Source organism: Leopardus geoffroyi, chromosome A2 (assembly GCF_018350155.1).
Source record: "Leopardus geoffroyi isolate Oge1 chromosome A2, O.geoffroyi_Oge1_pat1.0, whole genome shotgun sequence".
NCBI classification, from domain to species: domain Eukaryota; kingdom Metazoa; phylum Chordata; class Mammalia; order Carnivora; family Felidae; genus Leopardus; species Leopardus geoffroyi.
This window is the reverse complement of record NC_059331.1, coordinates 144,840,887-144,867,923: the sequence shown is the minus strand read 5'-3', so window position 1 is coordinate 144,867,923 and position 27,037 is coordinate 144,840,887. Positions and strand designations below refer to the sequence as shown.

General features: G+C 40.0%; 1 protein-coding gene and 1 pseudogene across 1 annotated transcript in view; one reads left to right on the top strand and one right to left on the bottom strand.

Annotated features, from left to right (window-relative positions):
* Nucleotides 1-27,037, bottom strand: part of SND1 (staphylococcal nuclease and tudor domain containing 1) — a 427,290-nt gene that overhangs the window by 220,382 nt on the left and 179,871 nt on the right. The window contains exon 12 of the mRNA XM_045495517.1: nucleotides 14,835-14,935. Coding sequence (XP_045351473.1) covers nucleotides 14,835-14,935 — 101 coding nt within the window. The remainder of the gene's footprint in view (nucleotides 1-14,834; nucleotides 14,936-27,037) is intronic.
* Nucleotides 16,667-16,995, top strand: LOC123604878 (annotated as a pseudogene).

Genomic DNA, 27,037 nt, shown 5'->3' with positions numbered 1-27,037 from the left:
AAGACAGAAAATTACATAATGGCATCTGGAATGATCTGCTCTGACAGTGAAGGTCGAACCAGCCAAATCACAGAGGTCTAGTAAAGACCAAAGTGAGGATAGGGTAGCCCCAGAGAGTCATTTTCAAGTCCTCGGTAGTTCATGCGAATGTTGTGATACATAAACATTGCTTTGTTTACAGGAAGAAGTTCAAAAGAATACTGTAGGGTCTGGAAGGTTGTCATTCTGCTCTGAGAAATACGAAGTGACTAAAAGCAAAAGAGTAACTCTATGTTCTTTTACAAAGCCCAATCAATCTAAAGAAGTTAGAAAAAACTATCTTCGCATAGGTTGCTTCCTAGGGTGGAAGCTCAAGAGAAGTTTTGTCATATGGGTCAGAAGGCAAAAAAGGGCCCAGTAAAGAATTCCATTACCTGTCCCGTTATGGTTTATAGTCTACAACCCAGCCAGCTGGCACCACGGGAAAAGGCGAGTGGCGTTCTTGTTCCCCAGAATCCATTAGCAACAGGACCAGGCCCAATGTCAGTGTGGCTACAGTTTAGAACACAGTAACTGCTTGAGACTTTCACTGCATAAATAAAGCTTAGGACTTCTGCAAGTAAAAGTTCTAGAAATGAGTCTCTGCTTAGAAAACTGAGTCAAAACCAAATTGTCTTCTGGTGGTCAACATTTTCCTCTCAGGATTAGAAGACATAATACTTTTTCACTAGATGATTCTTAGCTCTAGTATAAGCAACAAATGAGCCCCACAAAAAAGCTAACGGGTTTGAAATTTCTTCTCTCCTACCCTTCAGGGAGGGCAGGGTTATTCTGGTTCTTGGCTTTGAAATACACGAAGCCACCACAAAGCCTTTGTGGTCAACCCTCACTCAAGGGTCTGATCTCGCCACAGCCACAGCCTGCTAAGTGACAAACGGAAGAACAATTTCAGAGGGAGGTTTTTGAGAAAGTGGTGACAAGAATAAATGCTCTGCATAGTTGCTTCTTAAAAGAAAAAGTGATTTTGCAAACAATGCTGAGATGATGGGGGGAGGGGTGCGGGGGAAAGAAGAGACGGTCTAAGAACCTTAATATAATTCCCCTTGCTGCTGACCTGATATGTGATGGTTTATAAATCACACTTTTAACACAATAGAAGCTCCCATTAAAGCAGTGGTCTGCTGAGTCACAGTTGATATGTAAGCAGATATATCAGAGATCTAAAAAAGCTGCATGTAAAAGCCACAATGGAAACTTGACAGAAGGCAGTCCCAACTTTCCTTAACCTGTTGTGAAGTTCATGCTGTTATTAAACATCTCCTAGCTATCATACACATTGACTTCAAAGATTCAGCTATTTCCTAATGCTCTCCAAGTTGTACTTGTTGTCAACATGTTTTTACTGATGGTACAAAAATTCACAAGGGCGTCACAACAGAGAGGGTCATTCAGTAAGTTCCACACAATATATAAAGTTCAGGAGAACTGTTCAGATGGGGGTATAGAATAGCACTTCCTAAAACACTTAGGGTTAGTAGCCCTCTGCCTTTTCAATCACTTCAGATATGCAGATCGGCAGATCACTACCTAGAGGACAGTACCCAGGTAGGTTGCTTGCTAGCACACCTCCTGATTTGAACAGCATTCTCTCTCTCTCTCTCTTTCTTTTTCTTCCTTCCTTCCTTCCTTCCTTCCTTCCTTCCTTCCTTCCTTCCTTCCTTCCTTCCTTCCTCCCTCCCTCCCTCCCTTCCTTCCTTCCCTCGTTCCTTCCTTCCTTCCTTTAATGTTTATTTACTTATTTTTGAGAGAGAGTGAACATGAGGGGGAGAGACAGAGAAGGAGACAGAATCCAAGTCAGGCAGGCTCCAGGCTCTGAGCTGTCAACACAGAGCCCAACACAAGTCTTGAACCCACAAACCGTGAGATCATGACCTGAGACGAAGTCAGTCGCTTAAATCACTGAGCCACCAAGGAGCCCCGAAAGACATTTTCAATAAATTACCTTTACTAAAGGATAAATTGTATCTGTTTTAAACTTCTTGAAACATTAAAACTTACTTACTCACGAGTGCCTGGGTGGCTCACTTGTTAAACATCTGACTTCGGCTCAGGTCATGATCTCACAGTTTGTGAGCTTGAGTCCCACCCACATGGGGTGAGCACAAGCCCCACTTTGGGCGAGCCCTACTTCTCTCTCTTCCCCTCCCTCTGCCATCTGGGATTCTCTCTCTCTCTCTGCCCCCCGTTCACTCCCCCCCACCCCCGCTCTCTCTCAAAAAAATAAAAATAAAAATAAAGCAAACAAACAAAAAACTTACTCGTGAATACCACTTCTATGTTTATGGAAGTACTTATCAATCATTACTGGGTTAACATAACACACATTTAAGATTTAGAGGAAAAATGGATGTAAGTTAGCCACCATGACAATTTAAAAAGTGACAAAAGAGATAAATCCGACCAAGTGAGAGAAGAGATAAATCCAACCCAAGGGCCTGCCGTGGAACAATAAAAATGGACTACTACAAAAGCTAAGGCATAATCCAATGAGGCCTTTTGTTTCGGCATTTCCTATATCTTCTTTCACCTACTACGTAGAACATTCTGTGAAGTAGCAGTGTTATAAGTGGATGAGCTTGGCCAGGAAGAGTTGTAAAGACTAAGAAGAGGACGGAATATAAACGCTCAAGAAAAATCCTTAAGAAAGAAGTTTAAATGAAAACAAATGGCCAGAAGTGTGCAAGAAAGCACAAAGAGAGAGAAAGGAAAGGTGGTGCCTGGTTGGCTCGGTTGGCAGAGCACGCGAATCTTGACCTCAGGGTCATGAGTTCAAGCCCCGTGTTGGGTGTAGAGATTATTCAAACACATACTAAATAGAGGTGCCTGGGTGGTTCAGTTGGTTGAGTGTCTGACTTAGTTTTGGCTCAGATCATGATCCCAGGGTGGTGGGGTCAAGCTCTGTGTCAGGCTCCATGCTGAGTGTGGAGCTTGCTTAAGAGTCTCTCTTCCCCTCTGCCCAACCCCTGCTCACACACATGCTTTCTCTCTAAAATAACTAACTAACTAACTAACTAACTAACTAACTTACTTACTTACTTACTTTTAAAAAGAGAGAAAGGGCAGAAGCCACTAGATACAAAATTGGATCAATAGTGACCAGTCCACTCTAGAAGCTTGGGCTGATGTGAGAACTGGTAAGTCTTAGTAAATACACTGAGCATTTTAAATGCATTAGTACATTTAATCCTCACAACTACCCCATGACGTGTGAGATTATTATATCTAAATTATATAATAAAAAGCTAAGGCCCAACACTGGACAGCTATCCAGGAGCAGAGCTGAGGTTTTACTTCACATCTGTTCATCTCCAAAGCCTACTTTTATCACTTGCCTTAGACTTCTTGTCAGCACTAGGCAAAGTAGTCAATTTACCTGTTCCTACACTAAATTCTTAAAAAATAACCAGCACTCAAAAGGAGTAACCCCCACACAATAACTATTATATTAGCATAACTAAATAATGGGTAATTTCCCTTCATTTTCTAAACTTTTAGAAAGGTTACAATATTTTATTATTAAAAAAAAAAAAATCACTCAGAATGAACTGGAGCAAATCGCTGTTAAGCAGCATCACTACCGGGAGAGAGAAGAAATCTATAAAAAATCCAGTCCTATTTACCTTATCACTTTGTACTATGCTGGCCACGGGAATTATAAAGAGAAAGGTGCTAAAAAATGGCATATGAAAGACACAGGATCTTTGCTTATTGGTAACCATGTCAAATGTCCCCTCTCCTTATCACATCAATTGCATTATCTGAAAGAATAAAGAATGCTTGAGGGAGGTCAGAATGGCAGACTGAGAACTTATGTCCACATGACATTCTTTACAAGGTCCCACTGAAATGACAGAAAAGACAGATATGGACAAGAATAGAGCTCTACCGGTGCTAGAAAACAAGAAAGTGTGTTAACAGCATATCAGAAAGTTTGCACAAATCCTGAAAGACAGAAAGCAGATGGGATCTGATTGGTGGAGAACTGGCAGCACCCCAAGGGCCTTTATTGACAAAGTACAAAGCACCACAGCGAGGAGACTTTGGGGACATCATCTGAGCAATTAATCAGGACCTTCATTCAAAAGAGTTGGATCAGCCAGCCTCTTTCCTGTCCCTATGATGCCCACAAAGTTATTAAGAGCAGAGGGTTCTGACCCTTGGCAAATACCCAAGAAATAATCTACCGGCAAGTAGAGGCATTTCTTATATCACTACTTTTATGTGTGTTCCTGAATAGTTCACAATCCAGGAAACCACCCAAAACTCCTCGACAAACAGGGCTTAAGAAGAAAAACTGGATTATGGGCAGACTACTTAAACCCGGTGGAACTTTCTAGTCCAAGTACTAGCAAAAACAACTCTAATATAAACAGGGCTACAGTTAAATATCTAATGGCAGAGTAGCCTTAAACCCCAGGGCTCTCCATCTAGAGGGGCTTTGTTTCCAATAGACACCATTATAATCACAATATAAAATCTGAATCAAGCTGTAGACTTCATTAATCCACTGTCAAAGACTGGAAGAAGAGTCTTCACAGCTTTTCCAACTACCCTTGCAGGGTGCTATCAAGGTTAACCAAGCAGAAAGCCTAAAGGTTTCTGAAGACACTAAAGCAGTCATGACTTACACTAAAGGAAAACACTGCTGTAGATTTCTCAACTTCACATTCTGAGATTTTTCTTTGTATAAGTCTCTGTATTGCTAAAGCTCTCACTTTAAATGTGAGAAGGCTTACCCCTTATAGATTCAATATTTTAAACTATATGAGAATATTGTTTCTACACCAACACAATTTCAACATTATGCCAGTAAGAGTCCCCAGATTACCAAGGTCATGTATAGGACAAGTCACTTCACAGAAACACAGGTTCTAGAACAGAAGGTAGGTGACTTAACTGGCAAAGGACCTCTGCTGGAGGTTGTAGCCTTAAGAAGTGCAGAGGCACAGCATCTGACACTGTCAGACAAGTACATCACATCCCCTTCTCACCCCACCCAGTCAAGTACACGTAAGCTCTTTACCAGCCAAGGAACCCAGCGTTTGCTTTGACAATTTTAGCGGGGTCTGAAAATTGCCTGTTTCTTCTACGTTCCAGGTCCAAACACTTTCAGGCACCCCAAAGGAGGGCTGCCTCTGATACTTCCTTCTCACCTATGCCCTTTCATAAAGAGATGCCTTGGGGAAGCAGGTAAATACACCTACAGAGGGACACCATGCCAACTCCCATCTGGTCCTTCCTGCATACATATAAATCAAGGCTCCCCAAATATTTGAGGATTTGTGAGAGAAATGGAACAAAATAAACAGAACATTTAGTCATGGGGGATAATTCAATGGAAGAGGGTTTTTAAAAATTGTTTAAATGTTCATTTATTTTGAGAGGGGTGAGGGGCAGAGGGAGGGAGAGAAAGAGAATCCCAAGCAGACTGAGTTATTAGTATACAGACGGACATGGGGATTGATCCCACAAACTGTGAGATCATGACCTGGGCCGAAATCAAGAGTCAGACGCTTAACTGACTGAATCACCCAGGTGCCCCAGTTTTTAAATTTTGAAATACTACTCTCAGAGACAGAGAAAGTATTATATTCATGGACTAAGAACAGGCTGCTATTAAAACACTTCACAAAAAATTTTAATATGAATGCTGAAATAAACAATTAAAATAAGCTAGGTTAAGAGAACAAGTCTCTGTAAATTTCATAGCAGAAGACATCATTTCAGTTTTAGAACTACCAATACATTCCTGATATTTAACACAGTACTTAGTACATACCAAGCATTTTATAACTGCTTGATAAATAAACTAATGAGTAAGTAAATGAATGAGATGAATAAATTAAGGGTGTGTGTGAGGGAAAATATGCATGGCTGGTTGGTTAAGCAATCCAAAAGATAACACTGAAGACAGTTCCTTCTATATAGAACAAAATGCAAAGGAGGTCTTTAAAAAACGAAAGAAAATTTACACATATATGAAGCATAAGATACAATACTGATAGAATTTCCAGAGTCAGTGGCAAAAGAGAGAGAAAGAAAATAATTCAAGAAAGAATAGGAAAAAAATCTCCAAGTTGAAGGAAGACATGAGTGTTTTTGGCCCACTGAGTATGCAGGAAAAAGGACACACTAGAAATGTTTTAATAAATTTTCAGAAAACCAAAGATAAACAGAAAATTGTAAAAGCTTCCAGAGACTGGAAAAAAAAAAGTTGAAGAAATGGAGATTTAAAGGAATGGAAACTGAATTCTCATAAACACTGATAAAGCAATAGAACAACGTGCCTTCATAGATAGCTCTTGGGAAAATAGTTTTGAAACTAGAATTTCATACTGAAACTAGCAATCAGGAATATGGACAAAATTAAGACATTTTCAGACATGCAGAAATTCAGAAACTTTACCACCCACACATGTAAAATCAAGGTTCTTCACCAAATGAAAAGGGACTACAACAAAAAGAAGGAACTGAGATACAAGGGGCAGGTGCATATGAAGAAGCCCAAAATGGAGAAAGAGACGGACATACACACATCATAGACACACACACAGGGAATTCACTCATCATTTCCCTGGGGATATAATGACACAGGATTTCTTTGTGTGTGTGTGTCTTCTCACACTATCCTACTTGAACCAACTTAAAACTGCTATGCAGGGGTAGGTGGAGGGTAAAATTTTTGGATCAACTTACAAGCAAAGCTTAGAAGACAATTACACTGACAGAAGAGAAAACAATAAATGCAAACAAATCTGAAATAGAAAAACTTTTTTTATCTTCTTTTAGATGTTTTTTAACATTTATTTATTTTTGAGAGAGAGAGAGAGAGAGAGAGAGAGAGAGAGAGTGAGCAGGGGAGAGGCAGAGAGGGAGACACAGAATCTGAAGCAGGCTCCAGGCTCCGAGCTGTCTGCACAGAGCCCAACCTGGGGCTCGAACTCACAAACCGTGAGATCATGACCTAATCCAAAGTCCGACGCTTAACCGACTGAGCCACCCAAGGGTGCCCCTTGAAATAGAAAAACTTTTAAAAGGAACGAGGAGTCAGAAAAAGGTAGCATTCTAACTCTGTAATCTTTCAGAGGGGGAAATACTCTGTAAAGTTAATCAGAAACAGTAACTGAACTTTATAAAGTTCACTAATGGCAAAACTTAAATAATATAACAAAATTGGGGGTTCAAGGATGGAAGTAACAGTGCATTCAAAAATATTCATCTTTTAGGTAAGGAAGTAAATACATATGGCTTAAACTCAAACATTTTTTCATTGAAAGTTATAAGGATAACTGTTCCAAGAGTGAAAAGCAGACACTGCAAAGAAGTTAGCATCTATACTTCTACACAAGCATCTCTGGGAGGCAGTGGGGAAAGTCAGTGGTGCTTTAAGCCCCAAAGTGAACATGCAGCAGGATGGGAACCACAGGGGAGCTGTCAGCATTCACAGAGCTGTACGTACACTGAATGAGCCAGGAACTATAATGTGAGGAGGAAAAGGGCAGATGGGTGCCAGTGAGTAGTCACTCTAGCATCTCATTTTGTCTATTGACAAAATGACTTACTGATTCATCTAAAAATAAAGATATAAAGAGGAACTATGTTTCATTTTATTTTATCCTATTTCTGAGCAGTAAAGTCTCTACAAGTCCCTGGCAAAACTGAACAGAAAACAACATTTTCAGGCACTGTTTAAATAAAGTCACTTGTGTTCCTTAACGCAAAACTCTACATAAACAAGGTTCTGAGGGCAGCAAAGCCAGTGAATACCCACAAGGATGCTTGAGGCTGCACGAATCAGTGCCAAGAAATCCCAAGAAAGAAGAGCATTTGGGAGAACCTCATCGGGTGCAACTGTTTGTTGCTTCATTCGTTGCTATATTCCCAGTGCCTGGCACCCAGTAGGTGTTCAAATATTCCTTGAATGAATAAACACAAATCTACTGTTCTTGGTAGACAGGTACAGGGAAAACACAGAGCTGAGCAATGGATTCTGCTGATTCAGATGATCCAAGGATTCTCTCACGAAAAGCTTAACTGAACTTCCATATAGAGATGAAGATAATACAGTAAACTGAAACCAAGAGGTCTTTAAAGAAATAACATTTGGCAGCATGAAATTTCCATAGATAGCCACAAAACATATGAGAGAGCGATCTGTCTGAAACTGAGTATTTTCCTGATTCCCACCCTACCCCCATTGCAATAGCTAAGGTCCTTCTTAAAGTGCTTTTATGAACCAGTCTCTTAAAATGATCACTATACCTGACTGAGCTAGCAGGAGACAGACCCAGTTATTCAACGATTTCTTTCCATGGTATTCTAAACTAAATGCCACAGAAGCTTCCAGTGTCTTCAGGATGGTGGATAGGCATACTTCTACCAAACACAGCAGAAGCAATTACCCAAATCAAACAGCCTATGAGCTCCAGTAAACAATCTAACATATTTTTAATTGGGGGCGGGGGAGGTTAGGTGTTTCTAATTAAAGGCCCAGGGGGACCCTTTTTCTGATGTGTCCCTTTTCCTTCATAGCAGGAAAAAATGGGGGGTAAAAAGCCCCCAATAAATCTGATAAAGTATAAGGAATAAATCTTGAGAAAAGGGCTGGCAACCAGCCAGTTTCTACCTCATGGCCCAGTCAGTGACATGAATAAGGTCTCCGTACTTCTTCAGGCGCTAAAAGAGTGCCTTCGGGATGGTGCAGGCAACTCTTAAGTCAAAACCCTAGTCCTGAAAATAGGGTTTCAAGAGGCCACTTTCTTCCTATGTTTAGCCTGAAAGTCAGATATTAGTCTGTTTTAAGATTTGAAAACTCGAGAGAGAGGAGGTTTGGTCTGATTGTGAAAGCCTTAAAGCTACAGAACTCAAGCCAGAAACGGTGGGGATTATAGGACACTTAATTCTACTGTGGCCGAGGAAAACCAAACTAGGATTAGAAAAGGATTATTCTAGAAGAAGGACAAGACCTGACTTCAAGCTTCAGTCACTTAATAGAACACTTGAAGAAAGAAGTATTCCTGCGAACCAGAACCAAAGCCATAGAAAACCAGAAGCAGAAGTCTCATTCGCTACAAGTCTGACTGTCTGGTTTATAGAAATCTAATAACAGACGAGCTCTATCTAGGAAGAATCCAAAGAGACACAAAAAAAGTTCACAGGATGGCTTTGAGGCTGCTGGATGATAGTCACTAGAACAAAGTGGTAACTAAGATGTCCCAAGCCCAAAAGATCTTCGACAATACCTCTGGCAGCAAGGCCTCATACTTGTGTGGACATCAAGGGAGCAGTGCCTATGCAAGATTCAAAGACAGCACAAAGGCAGTGCAGGAAAGCGGTAGAGGGAAACATGGTTTCAAAAAGAATGTCAGGAAAAAAATCACCCCCCCCCCCCCCCCCGCCGCCAAAATGACATTGTACAAAAACAGGCATTTTCCAACTATTCCTATTGTACGCTTCCATCCATATGCCATTCTTTACTTTCCAAAAACAGGTCATGTCCACGGTCTCCTACCATTGTGAAATACTTCACATAATGGAAACCACTGGGAAGTATCTTAGTGGTACTGCATTTGCTGGACCTGTTACAATTTTCCAGGGTTGGAGTGGTGATAACTATTCATGTGAGTATGTGAGGTTTAATCCCTTAAGTTATATATTTTAGGTGCCCCCTTATAAACGTGAAAAATTTTTAAGACCTTTCTTTGAAAAGGTGACATGCAGAAAGAGGTGAGCAACTAGTTAATAGATTCTCATATGCGTTCGCCAAATTGGAGCTCCAAGTAATTGGGAAGTCCAGCACAAGAAAAGGTCACCCCAGAAAAATCTCACTCTTCAAGAAGGCTCTGACAATAAAGAAAGAATGAGATTTTAATCACTGAAGCTAATTACATAGAAGACTAAATCACAAGAAGAGTTATTTAAGTGTCTTAAATACAATAAAAAGTAATTAACAGGAAGCGCCATCTTGACAGCTTCATGTCACAAACCAGGCCTAAAAGGCTCAGCTAATTCCCAGCCCGGGAGCCGGGGAATGAGAAACAACTCGAAGTTTGATCTTTTTATTTTTTATTTAAACTGTTTTGATTAACAGATAACAACTCTTGCCAACTCTACAGTGACGTTAATCAAGAAAAAAATGTTAATCTATTAGAGGAATGATGAACCTCGTTTCCATTGATTCTCTAGAGGGCAAGAGATGGGAGCAGAAGACTGTCACACCAGAGGTGCCTCACAGAGATCCTGTGACTCAACCTCCTCTCATACACCAAAAAGAAAAAGAGAAGGACTAGACCGAACCCTGTTGAGGATACAGACAATTCACACACTTTAGCATGTGAAATACACTTAAAAATCTGCTTTGAAATAACTGAGAGCAACTCCATCTCATCTGCCTCCTTCTCCTCATTACCCTACGATCAGCAGCTTGAGAGAAGCTCTTCTACAACCAGAGCCCAGCTGATCTCTTGAATAACAGGAAAGCCTCTAGATGTTAAGAAAGCCCACATGTAGGTGTATAAGCCTACAGAGGATAATTCTACATTGTTACAAGTTTGAACAAAGACTGTCTTTCCCAGACAGCATTACTACAGGAGCTCCCCTAACCTTCCCTGAACTAACCCACAAATTCTAGGATTTTAGCTGATGCCAAACAGAATGACTGAGGACCACTCAGACACCTGTGCACTTCTGTCCCAACCTGTTGAGCCATTTGTTTCTGTCCACAAAACTATATATACTGGTTATGCTTGTTATTTTTAATTATGTACTTCATCAAATATTTTGTTAATTGAAATATGAGTACACAAAAAACATGTGTTTATGAAAACAGCTGAATACTTTGAAAAGGTTCAATAAGATGAACGGCTTTAAAATGGTTGCAAAATAAATGAGGGGGATGTAAATCACAAAAATCTAGGGTTTGATAATCAGTGTTTTCAAGTACTCCTTTTTTATTAATGTTTATTTATTTTTGAGAGAGAGAGAGAGTGCAAGCAGGGAAGGGGGGCACACGGAGAGGGAGACACAGGATCTGAAGCAGGCTCCAGGCTCTTAGCTGTCAGCACAGAGCCCAATGTGGGGCTCGAACTCATGAACTGCGAGATCATGACCTGAGCCAAAGTCGAACGCCTGACCTACTGAGCCACCCAGGCACCCCTCAAGTACTCCTTCTAAAGAGGAAACTGTGCAATTTTTCGTGTTATCAAATAGTTGATCTACTCTTCCCATGTATCAAAGATTCAGAAATATATACACATTTTAATGTTTAAAATGAAATGAAAGTATTTTAGATTAAAAAAAAAATTCCTTCTCAGGGCACTTGGGTGGCTCAGTTGGTTAAGTGTCACTCTCTTAATTTTGACTCAGGTCATGATCTCATGGTTGGTGAGATCGAGCTCCACATTGAGCTCTGCGCTGACAGTGTGGAGCCTACTTGGGATTCTCTCCCTCTCTCCCTGCCCCTCCCTTGCTCATGCCTTCTCTATCAAAATAAATAAATAAACTGAAAAAAAAAAATCCCTTCTCTAGCCAATGTTTTTGAATTGTTAACCATTACACTCAGAAGACTGTTAGTATACCTAAATTCTGAATAGAAGCTGAGTATTTGAACATTATTATTTATTCATACAACTTTTGTACAATTTTATTTGGATTGACTGCCAAAGTACAGAAAATTCAGAAAAATAATAAAACACAATCAAGGCAAAGGGAAAATAAAGAGAAGCTATGAGTACAACTGAAACATAAAAAGCATAAGAAGCATTAAAATGTTCATTTTCCAGACATGACCTATCTTTAAGCAATGATGTCCCAATAACCAAACAAAAAATGAAAACTATCTAATATAACTTTTCCAGTACTGATTACGTAACAACAAACTCAGGGCTCAACAGAAATAAGTGTCCCAGGTAATGAGACATCTAAGTATTCCTGTTATGCTTCATAAAGGGACACTCTGCAATACAATAAATAATTCAAAAATTTATTGAAACTCCTACCATATGCTGAATACTAAGACTACAAAAGGGAATGTAAATGACAAAAATCCCTATCTTCAGGGAGCTTACTGTCTAGTGAGAGTTTCTCTCCAAAGTATCAGTAAATCTCAGTTATTTCCCCTGAATGCTCCCCTGAATGCTTCACAAAGTCTACTCAGTAGAAACAACTCTATAGAGTAACTCATAATGCTTCCCAGGCACCCTGCTTAGGGTGATCTTATCCAAGGAGACAATTAAGGGACCCAGAAGAATCAACACACTGGTCAATACTTTGGTAAATCATACAAAAATAGTACTTTTTATATTCCAGTTATAAGAACTGAGAGGTAAAGTCAAGGTTATCATCTCTGCCAAGAACCTGAAGTACAGACAATCTTTCCTGTCAATTAAGACCAATCAACTTGTGGGGGCACCTGGGTGGCTCAGTCAGTTGAGTGTCTGACTTGGGCTCAGGTCATGATCTCACAGTTAGTGAGTTCAAGCCCCACATCAGGCTCTCCACTGTCAGCATGGAGCCTGCTTCCAATTCTCCGTCCCCTCCTCTCTCTGCCCTCCCCAACCTGTGCGCGTGCGCATGCTTTCTCTCTCCCTCAAAAAATAAACTTAAAAAAAAAGAAAGAAAAAAAAAAGACAATCAACCTGTGTTGACCAACCAAATCGAAAAAAAGGCTGATAACTTCTTATGAAGGCTTAATTACAGACCAAAACCTTGGCTAGAACAGTCACTTAGCCTTTGCAGAGAGGCATGTTAGCCTGAAGGAGTAATCTCCAACAAAGTCAAGATCAACACAGTTGAAACCTCAAGGTGTCCTGGCATGGAGCATGCCCATAATACCCTACTATGGAATTTTTAAACTAGCTGTTTCAAACTGTCCTGTATTAAAAAAAAATCCCCATAACACACTCAGAATATGTAAATTTTTGAAAGAGGGTGCATGCACATGGAGGGGCAGAGGCAGAGAGAGAATCTTAAGCAGGCTCCACAACAGCAAAGAGCCTGACACAAGGCCCGATCTCTTGACCCTGAGATGATGACCTGAGTCAAAATCAAGAGTCAGACGCTTAACCGACAGAGCCACCACCCAGGCATCCCCAGAATATGTAATATTTAAGCAGTGTAAATTTACTTTAAAAATACACCTCAGTGGTAACTAAATGAAATAATCCACTTTAATGGATTGCTAAAATGAATGGAAACCATCTACCAAAAATAAAGGTGTGCATTTCTACAGCAGTGATGCTGTTGTTTTTACCAGTAATTAGATAATAAGAGCTGTTATCTGCTGAGGTGATTCCTCGTGACAGTTAAAATTTTAACATATAAGAATACTAACTTTCCAGCTCTCCATAGTAGAGTAGCATGCACGTAACTCCTAAGAAGTGGTGACAAAGTGGCAATCATTACTGCAAGTTAAACAGGCAGAAAAATGACCAAACTATGTCCTAGTCTCTCCCATTTCAAAATCATCTTATTTGTCAAGATTCTGCTAACAAAACATGTCACTTGTGATGGTGTTAAGTTAATGACAACAAAATCCTATACTGAGTTCCTCTCCACGAAGTCTCTGATGGTTGTGTGAACAGTAATGTTTACATAAATACAGGAGTGATAACAATGGCTAAAAAATAGTTATTTTTTTTTTAATTTTTTTTTTCAACGTTTATTTATTTTTGGGACAGAGAGAGACAGAGCATGAACAGGGGAGGGGCAGAGAGAGAGGGAGACACAGAATCGGAAACAGGCTCCAGGCTCTGAGCCATCAGCCCAGAGCCCGACGCGGGGCTTGAACTCACGGACCGCAAGATCGTGACCTGGCTGAAGTCGGACGCCCAACCGACTGCGCCACCCAGGCGCCCCAAAAATAGTTATTTTCAAGCGTGACAGCACGAATGAGCAGAGAAGGCTCCTATTTGGTAGGAGAGTTTCTAGAAGGTAAATTAGCTACAAGGTCCTCTCTTTCAGAAGAATGCCGTGGCTTAGAGGTGTTTCCCCTAATGGGCTCCATTGTACTTTCAATAAGACAATCCCCGTTTTGAGAAGAAACCTATTCTTTTCTTCTCCTCCACTATACCCCTGTAAAAGAGAAGAAAAATACCAGTTTGGTAACAAACAGCATTTAAGATTGTTAACTAGAGATGGAAACAATTATCATGCTGGTGTATTTTATGCAGAGTAAGAATTACTACTGGGGACTGACTGTTTTAATATTTATTGTGCAAGCATGGCCCAGCAGGCTGCAGGCTTCCTTCTTCCCCCATCAGATACCTCCCTTTAAAAACTGTTCATCAACCAAGTTCCCAAGAGACTCTGGAATATAACAGGATACAGCCAGCACAGAAGAGAAAGAAAGTCCCCATCATCTACCGATTACAGACATCTATATAAAGAAAATGCCCAATGAACTCTTCTTTTTCTTCTTCTTCCCCTCTCCACCCCTCTTTTCTGGTCCATAATTGAACTTCCTAAACTAATGTGCAGATAATTCTTCTACCTAATGTCAGATAGTACCTAGGGCCTGACTGACACTCAATAAATGGCATTATTAATAGTAATAATATATGCTACATAGTGCCAAGCACACAGAGCCCAATAAATCTTAAATGACAATAATGAAAGAATATGATTAGCTAATGAATGATTATAAAATGCTTTGCAAATGTAAAGTGCTACACAGACATAACAATTATAAACCACTGTGTTAAGAGCAACAGAAAGGAAATGAGGGAGAATAGGAAGGAGACACTTAAATGAGCACAACTCGTAGCTGTGGTTGAGCCCCTGCCAGTTACAACACTCACATTCCTCCAATGGTAACGGTGGCACATGTCCGCTCTGAAAAGGCAGGCACCGTCTCTGTGGCTGGGCTGGCTGGTCTAATGTAGTCCACAGTCACATTGACCTGAAAATAGAGAAGCAAGGGAGTTAAGGTTGAGAGTTTGCAACACAGCTCACTAGCAGTCAGCTGGGCCTGCCTAGTTGTCAAGGATCACCTCACTCAGTTTTTCTGGGATTAACATTTTAAAAAATCACAATTAAAAGATAGCTGAACCACAGGCTGGGAGAAAATATCTGCAAAAGTCTTTATCTGACAGAGGACTGTGAAACAAGATATGCAAAGAAGTCTTAAAATTCAACAGTGAGAAAATGGAACAACCTGATTTAAAAATGGGCCTAAGACCTGGATATCTCACCAAAGACCTTCAGAAGGCAATGATGCTCTACATCACCTATCACTCAGGGAATACAAATCACAACACTGAAGAGCTAGAGCTACATTAGGACTGCCAAAATCCGAACACTGACAACAAATGCTGGTGTGGCTGTGGAGGAGCAGAAGTTCTCATTCATGGTTAATGGGGATGCGAAACAGCACAGCTACTTTGAAAGGCAGTTTGGTGGTTTCTCACAAAACTAAACATATTTTACCATATGTTCCAACTATCACATGCCTTGGTATTTATCCAAATAAGCTGCAACTTATGTTCATGAAAAAACCTGCATAAGCATGTTTATAGCATCTTTACTCATAACTGCCAAAATGTGGAAGCAACTAACGTGTCCTTCAGTAGATGAATATATAAATTAACTGTGGTACATCCAGATAAAGGAGTATTATTCGGCACTAAACAGAAAGGAGCTATCATGGTATGAAAAGACATAGTGGAATCTTAAATGCATATTACTAAGAGAAAGAAGCTAACCTGAAAAAAGCTACATATCATATGGTTCCAACTATGTGACATTCTGGAAAAGGCAAAATGATAAAGACAGTGAGATCAGAGGTTGCCAGAGGATAGAGGGAAGAGACAGGGAAAAACAGGAAAGGCACAAGGGGATTTTTAGGGCAGTGAAACTATTCTGCATCATACAATAATGATAGATACATACCATTATACCTTTCTCAAAATCCATGGAAGGTAGAATACTGAGAGTGAACCCTAAAGTTAAAATACGGTCTTTAGGTGATGATGTATCAATGTAGGTTCATCAGTGGTAACAAATGTACCACTTTGGTGGGGGATAATGATAGTGGGGAAGGCTGTGTAGAGGTAGGGCATATATGGGAATGCTCTGTACCTTCTATTTTGCTATGAACTTAAAACTGCTCTAAAAATTAAAAAAAAAAAAAAAAAAAAAAGGTTAATACCAAAAGAGAAAGTCAAATGGCAAAACATTTAAGGTCCCACGGAAGTTACACTTGACAGAGAAGAGGTTGGCCATATTCCTGCAGGACTCCTAGATAACATTATGTAAAACAGTTCTTTAACCTTTTCAACACCCCTGATGATCTGCTTTTTTTTTTAAATATGAAATGTCTCTACAGAAAAACTGCACATAATTTCAGCCTACCATAACTACTCTAGAACCAAGTTAAGAAACATTAAGGAGGGCAAACAAGATGACAATCACAAGGATGCTTGGGATGGGTATCACTGCATATAAATAAAATGACACAGCTAACTACACTCAGTACCAAGAGCTGCAGTTAGGAAGTTTTGAGGGGGAAGGCTTGAAGGGACCAGAAAATTTTTTTAATTTTGAAAAAAAGATATGCATACAAAAGTTTAGGGTGGCCCCACATTCCATCCGACACCTCTACCTTCAGCCGGGCATGGCACCTAAGACCACAATGTCAGGACCCAACAGGGAGCTGGGAGCGCCAGTGGAAGCAGGTGCAGAAGGTGAGGACAATGGCTTCAGGGAAGCAGAAATATGCTGCCATTAACTCCACCCTGGACCAGATCCAACTCCTGTCTGGACCACCTGGAGGAGAAGGACCACCTCCACAGCTGCCTCCAGAAGCTACCTGAGTCCATCTGGCAGACACGCCCTGAGTTCCAGACACAACTCGGGTAGGCTCCTAGCAATGTCAGTCCCTCGGCCCTGGGAGCCCCCACCCAAACCCAGCCCTGCCTCCTTGGACTAAGCTCTGGCCTGGGCACTCACCACCTGGCTTAGTTATTCCTTTAAGGGCTTTCAGGCCCGCTGGTGGGTCTACCTGCCTGAGCCACTCCCCACCACCTGACATCCCTTCCTGGGGTCAGGTGTGGGCCTGCTACCCACATGCCTTGCCTGCCTGCCTGACCAATTCCAGGGCACTCCCCACTCTGTCCAGGCCAGGTCTTGAGTGTCCTCATTAAATGAGTCTCCAACACCAAAAAAGTGAACAAACACAACAAAGAGATTAGGAAGCTAGGAACCTAAAATGAGAAAGTTGTTTAAATATATGGATACAGACATACCGAGCAATGATCTTTCTTTATGAAAACTTTTAAGAAGAAGAAACAAGTATGTGGTGTCCTTTAACAAACATACAGGGTCTGGTTTATAGAATTAAGATATATATACCTGGTTTTGGCCATGGCCAAGGTTTATACATCTGCACTGAAAATGCATTGGATCAAGTATCCTGAAGTCATCCTCACAGTCAGAAAGTCCAGAATCTTGTTTTCTAACCATGTCTTTAGTTCTCACTGATCAGCTTGAAGACAGCATATTGCATAGACCTCAAGTTCAGCTCAGTGCTGGTGAGCACCATTAAAATCCTTTCAATCTGTCTGTTCCTCAAAAACTCATTTTAAAAATGAATACGGAAATTTTGAAAAGGACAGCTGCCTCAAAATTCAGACTGTCAGATCACTCACTTGAATGCTCCATCTAATAACGGTTTAAAAGCAACAGGGAGCCCTACTGGAGAGAAAGCCAATTAAGGGCTGAAGGTAAGGTAAATCTTTCTTATGAGAAGTGCTGTCATAATACAACAACAGAGACAAGAAGAAGATATATAGAAGACTCCTAAAGTCAGTTGTATACACTGGAATTACCTCTAGGTCTCATCAACTTGTCGAAAGCTAAAGAGACAGGTAAATGTGAGGGATATGATCAGACGGGGGCAGGGCAGGATGGGTTCTAACAACTAGTACCTCCAACAAAGAGGGGTTTTTTTGTTTTTTGTTTTTCCCAATAAAGAGGTTTTAATAGTTTCCCTGTATGCAGCTGGTGAGAGTTAATACAGGCCAAGGACAGGCCAGGAATGAGAGGGGCTACAAAAATTCATCCAGAAGGCCATATGAGTAATGCTGATAATGTTGGGGGAGGGGGGTGATGGTAATGATAATAAACAAAAACGAACACCTGACCATCTTCCAATTCAGAAGGCCAAAAGGCACCCTATCCCAAAATTAGTCTTTCAGGAAAATTAAGTGGGAAGACCAAACAAAACTTTAATCCTCAATAACCTAAAGAATTAATAATTATATTCATCTCCCAATTTTTTCCTTTATCTAGAAAAAGAACTGAAAATATGAGATTAAAGAGCTCATTGGGGAGGCAACATTATTAAAGTAAATCTCAAATACAAATGAAGCCCTGAGAACAGCCCACAGCCAAGACACATACCTGCAGGCAGCTATGACAAACCAAGATTTAAAGTCAATGTGTAATTAGCATTTATGTCCCTCTCCTGTGGATACCGAGATCTATTTCTCTACCTTGGAGCCATCTCTAGATACTCATCACTGACTTGTCAATCACTTGAAAAAAGAGCCACAATTTCAACAGTTTCAATTAAAATTGTAAATCTTAGCAAGGTCTTTAACTGAATAAAAGATAACCTGAGTTTTGTGCTTGTGGGTTGAGTACATACGGAACGGCAGGAGTTAAAAAGTAGCAGGTTAATGCAGACAGGTTCCTCATTTTTCAAGCAAAGGTACTCCTAGAATGTTTAGTGTACAAGTATTTTACATGTTCCTAACACAAAGGGCCTGATCTCTGATCTTGGAGCAATGACTCCAAGGAGCCCTAGGCTCTTGCTTGGTTCTCTTATAAAAGAGTCCCATCCCATCTTTGGGTCTCCCTTTTTCACCTGGAAAATTAAACCACTGGGTTAGAACTCTAGAGTATCACTCAACTCTCGGATTTCAAAAGATAACTTAGCCAGTTATGGTGTATACTATGGTGTTTTCTTGGACCTTTGTAATTCCTACCTTACCTTTACTACAGTAAACTGGAACACATAGATTGTAAGCTCCAGGAGAAGGCAGGCCATGCCTTATACTATAACTGTTGTTACAGGGCCTGTACAGTGGCTGGAGGGTATACTGTAAACAAACATCTGTTGTGTGAATGGATATATGTAGTCAGGAGCCCTTTCAGACATAAAATTCTAAAGAACACGTTTGAAATGAGAAGGTTCAGTTTTGAGGATCACTTTGTCAAGTTGCTGACCTTTCTGGGGTTTTATATAACAAATTGCCTGGGTGGCTCAGTCGGTTAAGTGTTCGACTTCGGCTCAAGTCATGATCTCATGGTTTGTGGGTTCGAGCCCCGCATCTGGTTCTGTGCTGACAACTCAGAGCCTGGGGCCTGCTTTGTATTCTGTGCCCCCTCTTTCTCTCTGCTTCTTCCCCACTCGTGCTCTGCCTTTCGCCCCCTCTCAAAAATAAACATTAAAAAAATTTTTTTAATAAAAAAACAAAACATGGGGGAGAAGAGTATTTTGAAATTGGGATGAAGCTTTAATCACAGCCCCTCCTCTAACAGGTTAAGTAAGCAAAATACATGTAGTTTCCCATATTATTGGTTTCTCAAAGATGTTTTCAAAGAAAAGCAGGTAATCTAATTTGATTCATCCTTAGTCCATTAGATTGTGGAATTTTCCTTCAAAGGAATTTCAAGGACCTTTCAGAGGAATGAAGATGAAAACTTAAGACCAAATTTAAATCACAATCTTATAAAGTATGGAAGTAATTTAGTTCAACAGAATAGCTTTGGGCCACACCTAAAGAATTCTGAGGATCTATGGATGCGTATTCTTCATACATCTATCTCTAAAAAAATCAAATTACCAAAGACCTTCACAGGCCTTATGATGGTGATAATGAAATGACAAAATGACAAAATCTGAACTATGTATAAAGGATAAAGAAGGGAGAAAAACAACTGCATATCTACAACATTTCGAGGTCACAGCCTGAGTTTAGTATTAATATAAGGCTGTTATATAAGGCTCTTTTGCATAATTACCATATAATCCCGCCCACTATTCCATACAGCCAATCATAAATTCACAAAGAGCCATAATAAATACCCTGCCTCTGGAAATAAGCTCTTAAATGACCCATCACTCTCATGACAGAATTTCCAGGTAGTTATGAAAAGCTTCTATGAACCCCAGAAAAGACAGTATCATCATCTGGGCAAGTCCAGCTGATGCACCTGGGAGAGAAAAGTAAGTAGAACACTATTTTATACAGCTTAAATAGGAGCATGGACTCTGGAGTCACCAGGCTGCAAAGGTTTGGTTCCCAGCAATTCTACATAAGAGCTGTGTGAATTAAGATAAGTTACCTAACTTCTCTGTGCTTCAGTTTAACATGGATAACTCTGCCTACCTCACAGTTACAGGAAGAAATGCATTCGTATACACAAGGCATTTAGAACACGGCCAGATTCCGAGTAAGCTCTATGTGTCAGTTATTTTCAGATAAACACGTACTGATTTTCTTAGAGGAGAGCCTGGCACAAAGTAAGTGCTAAATAAGTGTATGTGAGATAAATAAATACATGAATACATACATATATGCATAAATAAGATGCATGTTGACTGAAATCATTAGACTACTGAAATCATTAGGTAGAAAGGCTCAATTAAATATACTTTTCTCCTTAAGGAGCCACAGCAAACAAGAATATGTACTTCATACATATTCATCCCAACTTAGAGATAAGTAGGGCTTATTTTAAAGAATGATACACTATTTTGTATTTATTTACACATTTTCCAGATTAATTTTGCAGGTACCAGTTATTGGAGATTTTATTTACCAAAGATAATTAAAGCAGAGTGTGGGGAATAATCTCAATTAATTAATAGGTTAACTAGAAGTATTTTGAGAGGATACTCCTTGCCTTACTAAATTAGGAAGACAATGAACACAGAGATCAGTCTCCCTTTGCTCTGTATAAAACAGGACCTTCCACAACACTCATCAATATTTATATATTCTTAATCTTCTTTCCCTGCTAAAAACCACCTTATGTATTTATTGTAAAAATCTGATACACATATATTTTTAATTTTGAAACAAATTTTAATCACCCATTCACCTCAATATAGGATGAGCTTGAAAACAAATTGCTAAGGAGTCTCTAGGTCCTGCTTCTGGGCATGCTCTCGGCCTCCCCCCACCACCCCACCCCCAACCCCCAGCCAAGCTACTCAGAGACAAGTGCTTGTGGAGCCACTCAATCCTCATAAGAGGACATCAAACTAACCTCGTCCTAGACAGCACGAGGTCACAAAAAAAACAGTGAATCACAAATGAGAGCAACATATACACGTTCACATTTTCTAGTTAGCAACATCGAAAAAAGGAAAAATAGATGAAATTATTTTTAATATTTAACTAACACTGTACAAAACATCCTGTCAACAAATAACCAATATGAAAAAGATATTGATATCATGTTCTTTCTTTGATATGAAGTCTTTGGAATCTGCTGTGTATTTTGCAGGTCCAGCACATCTCAATCAGGACCAGGTCCATTCAAGTGCTCGAGAGCCACCCAAGGCTGTTAAGTCGCTACACGGGACTGTGTGAGCCTATACTCTCCCTGAAGGCACAGCAGTCTTAAAGAGGCTAAGGCCTCGTTCCTCTATTATATAATCCTACCTTTTGTGATTCTTTCTCAATTTTCTCCTGTGAGCTTCTGTTATATTTTATGAATCCCTGTAAACACTCTTAAACCAAATACGAACAAACATGGCATGAAAAACCAGATATAAAAATAAAATGTTTATTCTTCGTTTTCTTTTAAAACTGTTACCCGACTAAACTAGAAAGCTTTAGAACTTTCAGTTCCTAAAAAAAATTTCAGGTGGGAGGATAAATTTGTAGAAAGGAAAAAAAAAATCCTTTAATTTATGACTATCTGTTCTGTATTTGATGAGGGTACTTTCCAGCAACTTCTATCAATTCAATGGCTGAATTTTATTTATCCTTGATTTGCTGACATAATTCTAGAATTCTTTACCCTAAGAGGTTGGAATTTATTCTAATGGATGGATGGTGCCTAGAAACTCAGGTTAAGGCAATAATCTACTTTTGTGATTAGTATTTCTGCTGAGTATTGATTACTAGAAAGAAAATGATCACTTGGTAGATGAGAACTATTTATTTTTATAACCACAATAAAAAGACTGAAATTTAGGTCTCATTAGGACATCACTGAGCTCTGATCTCTTTTAAAACAATTTTTACAAAATGCCAAACTGGGAAACCTAAACAATTTACAGATATAATGACAAAAAATTATACATCTACACTGCAAAGATAAGGAAACAACAACCCTCCCTTCCTACCTCTCCAATCCAGCCTAGATGTACTGTGTAACACCCCCCTTTGAAATCACTGTAATTAGGTGTTAAGGCTGGTTGTTTATTCACATACATTCACGTGGCTCTCCTCCATCTACAATTACTCTTCCCAACTCCCCCCCACACACCCAGAGTCAGAACTATTGTGAGCATATTCCATTTTCATCAATGGAATGTTAACCTACAGTGCTTACAAACCTCTGTAAGCACAGAGTTGAGGAGCATTCTTATTTGATGTATTTCTGACAAAATGAACTCCTTACCCCCTACCACCTTGCTGGATGGGCAGATGCTTTTATCTATTCTGAGAGGAAAGGTAGAAATCCAGCTTAATACAGGGCCTGTGGAGAGGCTGAGAGTCTCTCCCGACATCAGGCATTCATTTAAGTGGACATCACTGCTTCCTGATAAACATTCAGTTTGGCAAATATTTAATTAAAAGCATACACAGGCATGAGATCCACATGTACATGTGAAAACAATACATATAAGGACCCATTAGAGACTGGCAAAGATTACTAGAAGTAGTGATAACAACTTGACAACCATAGTATTAAAATGGTCTCAAAATATTCCTTAGTTTATGTGTGAGGTAAATAATGGGCACATATAAAAATCAGGAAAGTACATTTTGACAACTGAAAGTATTTCAAGTAAAACTGATGAGGATCACGGAGAAAAACAGAGAGACCACTATATGAATCGCACAGCTGCTAGTATTTTCATTAGTCCTCTGAATCTTCGGTCCTTACAAGCAGGCAATATATGTAAAAAGTGTAATCAGTGTTTGCGCACACGCTCCATCCTCTTACTCATTACCGTATCATCATATAACTCACCCCCATACCTAACAATAATGCCATCATATCCCTAACAAAGAACGCTAGGGCCCTAGAAGCAATACTGGAAACTGAACCTCGTGTCTCCGTATGGCTCTTCTCACTCCTCATCAGAGCTACCATCTCCCACTGCTTTCGTCTGGAGGATGGAAGTCATGTGAGGGTCTCTTTCCTCCCCTGCACAAGCGTCAGTCACAGGCATTGGTGTCCAAAATTTCCAAGGTCAGCAGCAGTCAGGGAAAATTAAATCATTTTGTCCAGAATTCTCCCTGGAGGAGTTCCAGCCACACAAGCAGCACAAATATACAGAGATATGTATGCCTTTGTGTAGAATACACACAGTGTCACAGTGTCACTCAGTCTTTAAAACAAGAGCAGTACTAAAACCGAGAGGCTCAGGGATATGAAGAAAGAGGATTTGCTTAATGGCATCTGAGAAGAATTACTGGGGGAAAAGAGGATATTATTAAGACATGGATAAAAACAAAAGGTTACATTTTCTCTGCAAATATACGCCAGTCAATGAAGAAAATGTCTCCACTCACCAAAAGGCCGAACTGGAGAACCTAAGCAATAAAAGTGGAGGCTAACATATTCACTCTGTCAAGACTTCCAATAAATCCCTATTGTTCTGGAGGCTGGGTGTTGCTTGGGTGAGCAAAGTCAGTACAGAAAAGCCATCCTGCGTTCACTACAGTTCAAAGCACACCCGTTTCTCCGGCATACCCATGAGCTGGCATTTAGGAGTCACTCAGACAAAGGGAAGACATATTCAGGTAAATTAACTAAAGCCCAAAGTTAGAATGGTGAATTGGACTAAAAGAAGCAAGTCATGACCTCCAAGGAGAATTATGAAGAAAAATATAATAATTCTTAAGGAATGCCTGCCAATGGCACAAAGAAAAATAGCCAAAGGATCCAGCTCTTCTGTATTTATATAAATTATTCTTGGTTTTGATGCTAAGAAAAGATTCCAAGATAGAAGTTAACATTCTAGGTCTTTTTCCTTTAGACACACCACCCTCTCCCTGTATTTCACAGAGAAAATAGAGGCCTACTAAATGAAACAAAGTTTCTTGATCAAAGGCACAGCGTGCACAGAGCAATAACAACTAAGGTCAATGCCCGAAACTACACACACAGTGATCACAGACCATCCCGCATGGCGTCTGTGTCCACCTCCAAATTCAGGTCTCTCGATTTGTATTGTAGTCACTGTTTAAAAAAAAAACAAACAAAACAGTTTATATGCACACAGCCAACTCCCCAGCCCACAAACACGAATACATATTTAGAAACCAGGTGAACATAACAATGAATGATAAACCTAGGTTAAATGCATCATTTGCACACCTGACAGCCTAAATTCACGAAGCTAAGCTCTAGGCAGCTGTATAGACAAAGAAACCTCTGAGACTTCTATTTCCTCAGTCTCCACTGCTAACCTATCAAGAGACACGAGGGGCGCCTGGGTGGCGCAGTCGGTTAAGCGTCCGACTTCAGCCAGGTCACGATCTCGCGGTCCCTGAGTTCGAGCCCCGCGTCGGGCTCTGGGCTGATGGCTCAGAGCCTGGAGCCTGTTTCCGATTCTGTGTCTCCCTCTCTCTCTGCCCCTCCCCCGTTCATGCTCTGTCTCTCTCTGTCCCAAAAATAAAAAATAAACGTTGAAAAAAAAAAAATTTAAAAAAAAAAAAAAAGAGACACGAAGGAGAAATATTGCTCAGGTGCCTCAAAAAATTAAAAACAGAGTTACCATAAGAACCAGCAGTTCTACTTCCGGGTATATTCAATCAAAAAGAATTCAAAGCAGGGTCTCGGAGATATTTCTCTCCCATGTTCACAGCAGCATTATTCACAATAACCAAAAAGCGGAAGCAACCAAAATGTCCACTGACGACTGAGTGGATTAACGAAATGTGGTACATACGTACAATGGGATATTATTCAGCCTTAAAAAGGAAGGGAATTCTGACACATGCTATTATTACTTGGAGGAACCTCAAGGACATTATGCTAAGTGAAAAAAGTCAGTCACAAAAAGAAATATTGTGTGGTTCCATTTAAATGGGATATGTAGAGTAGTCAAACTCAAAGAAACAAAGTAGAATGGTGGTTGCTAGGTCTAGAGGCAGAGGGGGATGGGGAAGTGTTGTTAAATGGGTACATAGTTTCAGCTTTGCATGATGAAAAGGTTCTGGAATTTGGTAGTGTTGAGTATTGTCATGCAACCAAACAGTACACTTAAAAATGGTTACAATGATAATTTTTTTGTAATGTGCATTTTACCACAATTAAATGCGTATGGGGGGTGGTGTGGGGTGGGAGGGGGCTTAGGATTTTCTACTCAAACACATTCCATTAGACCGTAATTTAGCAGCATAAGCCAGGCAAAGGTCAGACAACTCCTATCTCAGATTTAGCTAACTCCAGAATCTCATTTCACATTCCCAGAAAACAGATGTTTACCCAAAGGCAATAATAATGAGAAGTTGTGTCCAATAATCCATTTAAATAAAGGAGAAGTCTCAGGTAGTCACGGACGACAAATTATTCCATGCTTCTTAGGACATAAAATACCTTTATGTATTTTCCTATTTTCTAAAAAGAAGAGCCAATTCAAGCTGCATGTCTAGGTACCACAAGTCTAACTAAATGTTACCTGCTTCACCATTTCTCAGAGGCAGTCACAGAGTAAGACAGAGTAATCTACAGCTCATTGACTTCCTATAAAATTGTCAAATAATTTTGGATGTGTTGTGCTTGGACACATTTCCTCCAGAAGGAATAGACCTCCCTTGGAGAACTGTCAAGTGTGCATCTAGACTTTCAGGGAATTTCCAATGTGCCCCACAATTTTTCTACCTCTGTCTAGTTCACCGGCTGAATCTAATCACTATTGCCCACGCTTTTATCTAATGAATCTTCAATTTTCATGTGCTTCACTAAGCGGTATTTTCCAACTACTGGCAGAAACCTAAATTGGTATATAACATCTTTGGAGGTCAAACTGACAACTGTACTAACACGTATTACAGAGATGTCCTTTGACCCAGCAATTCCACTTTTCGGAATTTAGTCTACAGTAACAAAGATGTATATACAAGTGCTCTGTCCTTTACATTCATGGTAGTTTAGCACAAACACATACTTAAAAGTTATGATCTAACCCTCACAGCAGCCCACCAGTTCCAAGTTGGTAGTGGCCATGGCTATTTTTTCCCTCAGTGTATTACCAGCACTTCTCAATAAATTTCCTATAGCTGTTGAAAACAAGGGAGATCTACATATTCTGCTTTGCAAACATGTCCAAATGAAAAAGCAAATGCTCACTGGAACATATAATACAATCCCATTTGGGGGAATTCAAGACACAGAAACAGAATCTGGAGGAATATACCTAACAAAGGTATAATGATAGGGTACTCCAGATTTTCACAGCACGAATGTCTAAGGTTGAAATTTGTAAGGTACATTTGGAAGAGAAAAAAGAATATTAAATTTAAGAAAGCAAATGGCTAGTTGCAATTAAATATACAAAAGAAAATATGTACCTTTATTAACAGAAACAAACAACAAACTGGCCTGCTCACAACCAGATACACTTCAATGCTGAATATCTATTACATCACACTAGTTCCCAGGCTGAGGCCAGAGTCACCGTTCAGTAGCGTCTGCCAACCAATAAGAATTATACAGGGCAGGCTAAACACTATTAGGAGGACACAATCATGAGGGCTTCCGGGTGCCCAGTGGTGTCCTGTTTCCATGGCAGGTGGGCATCACT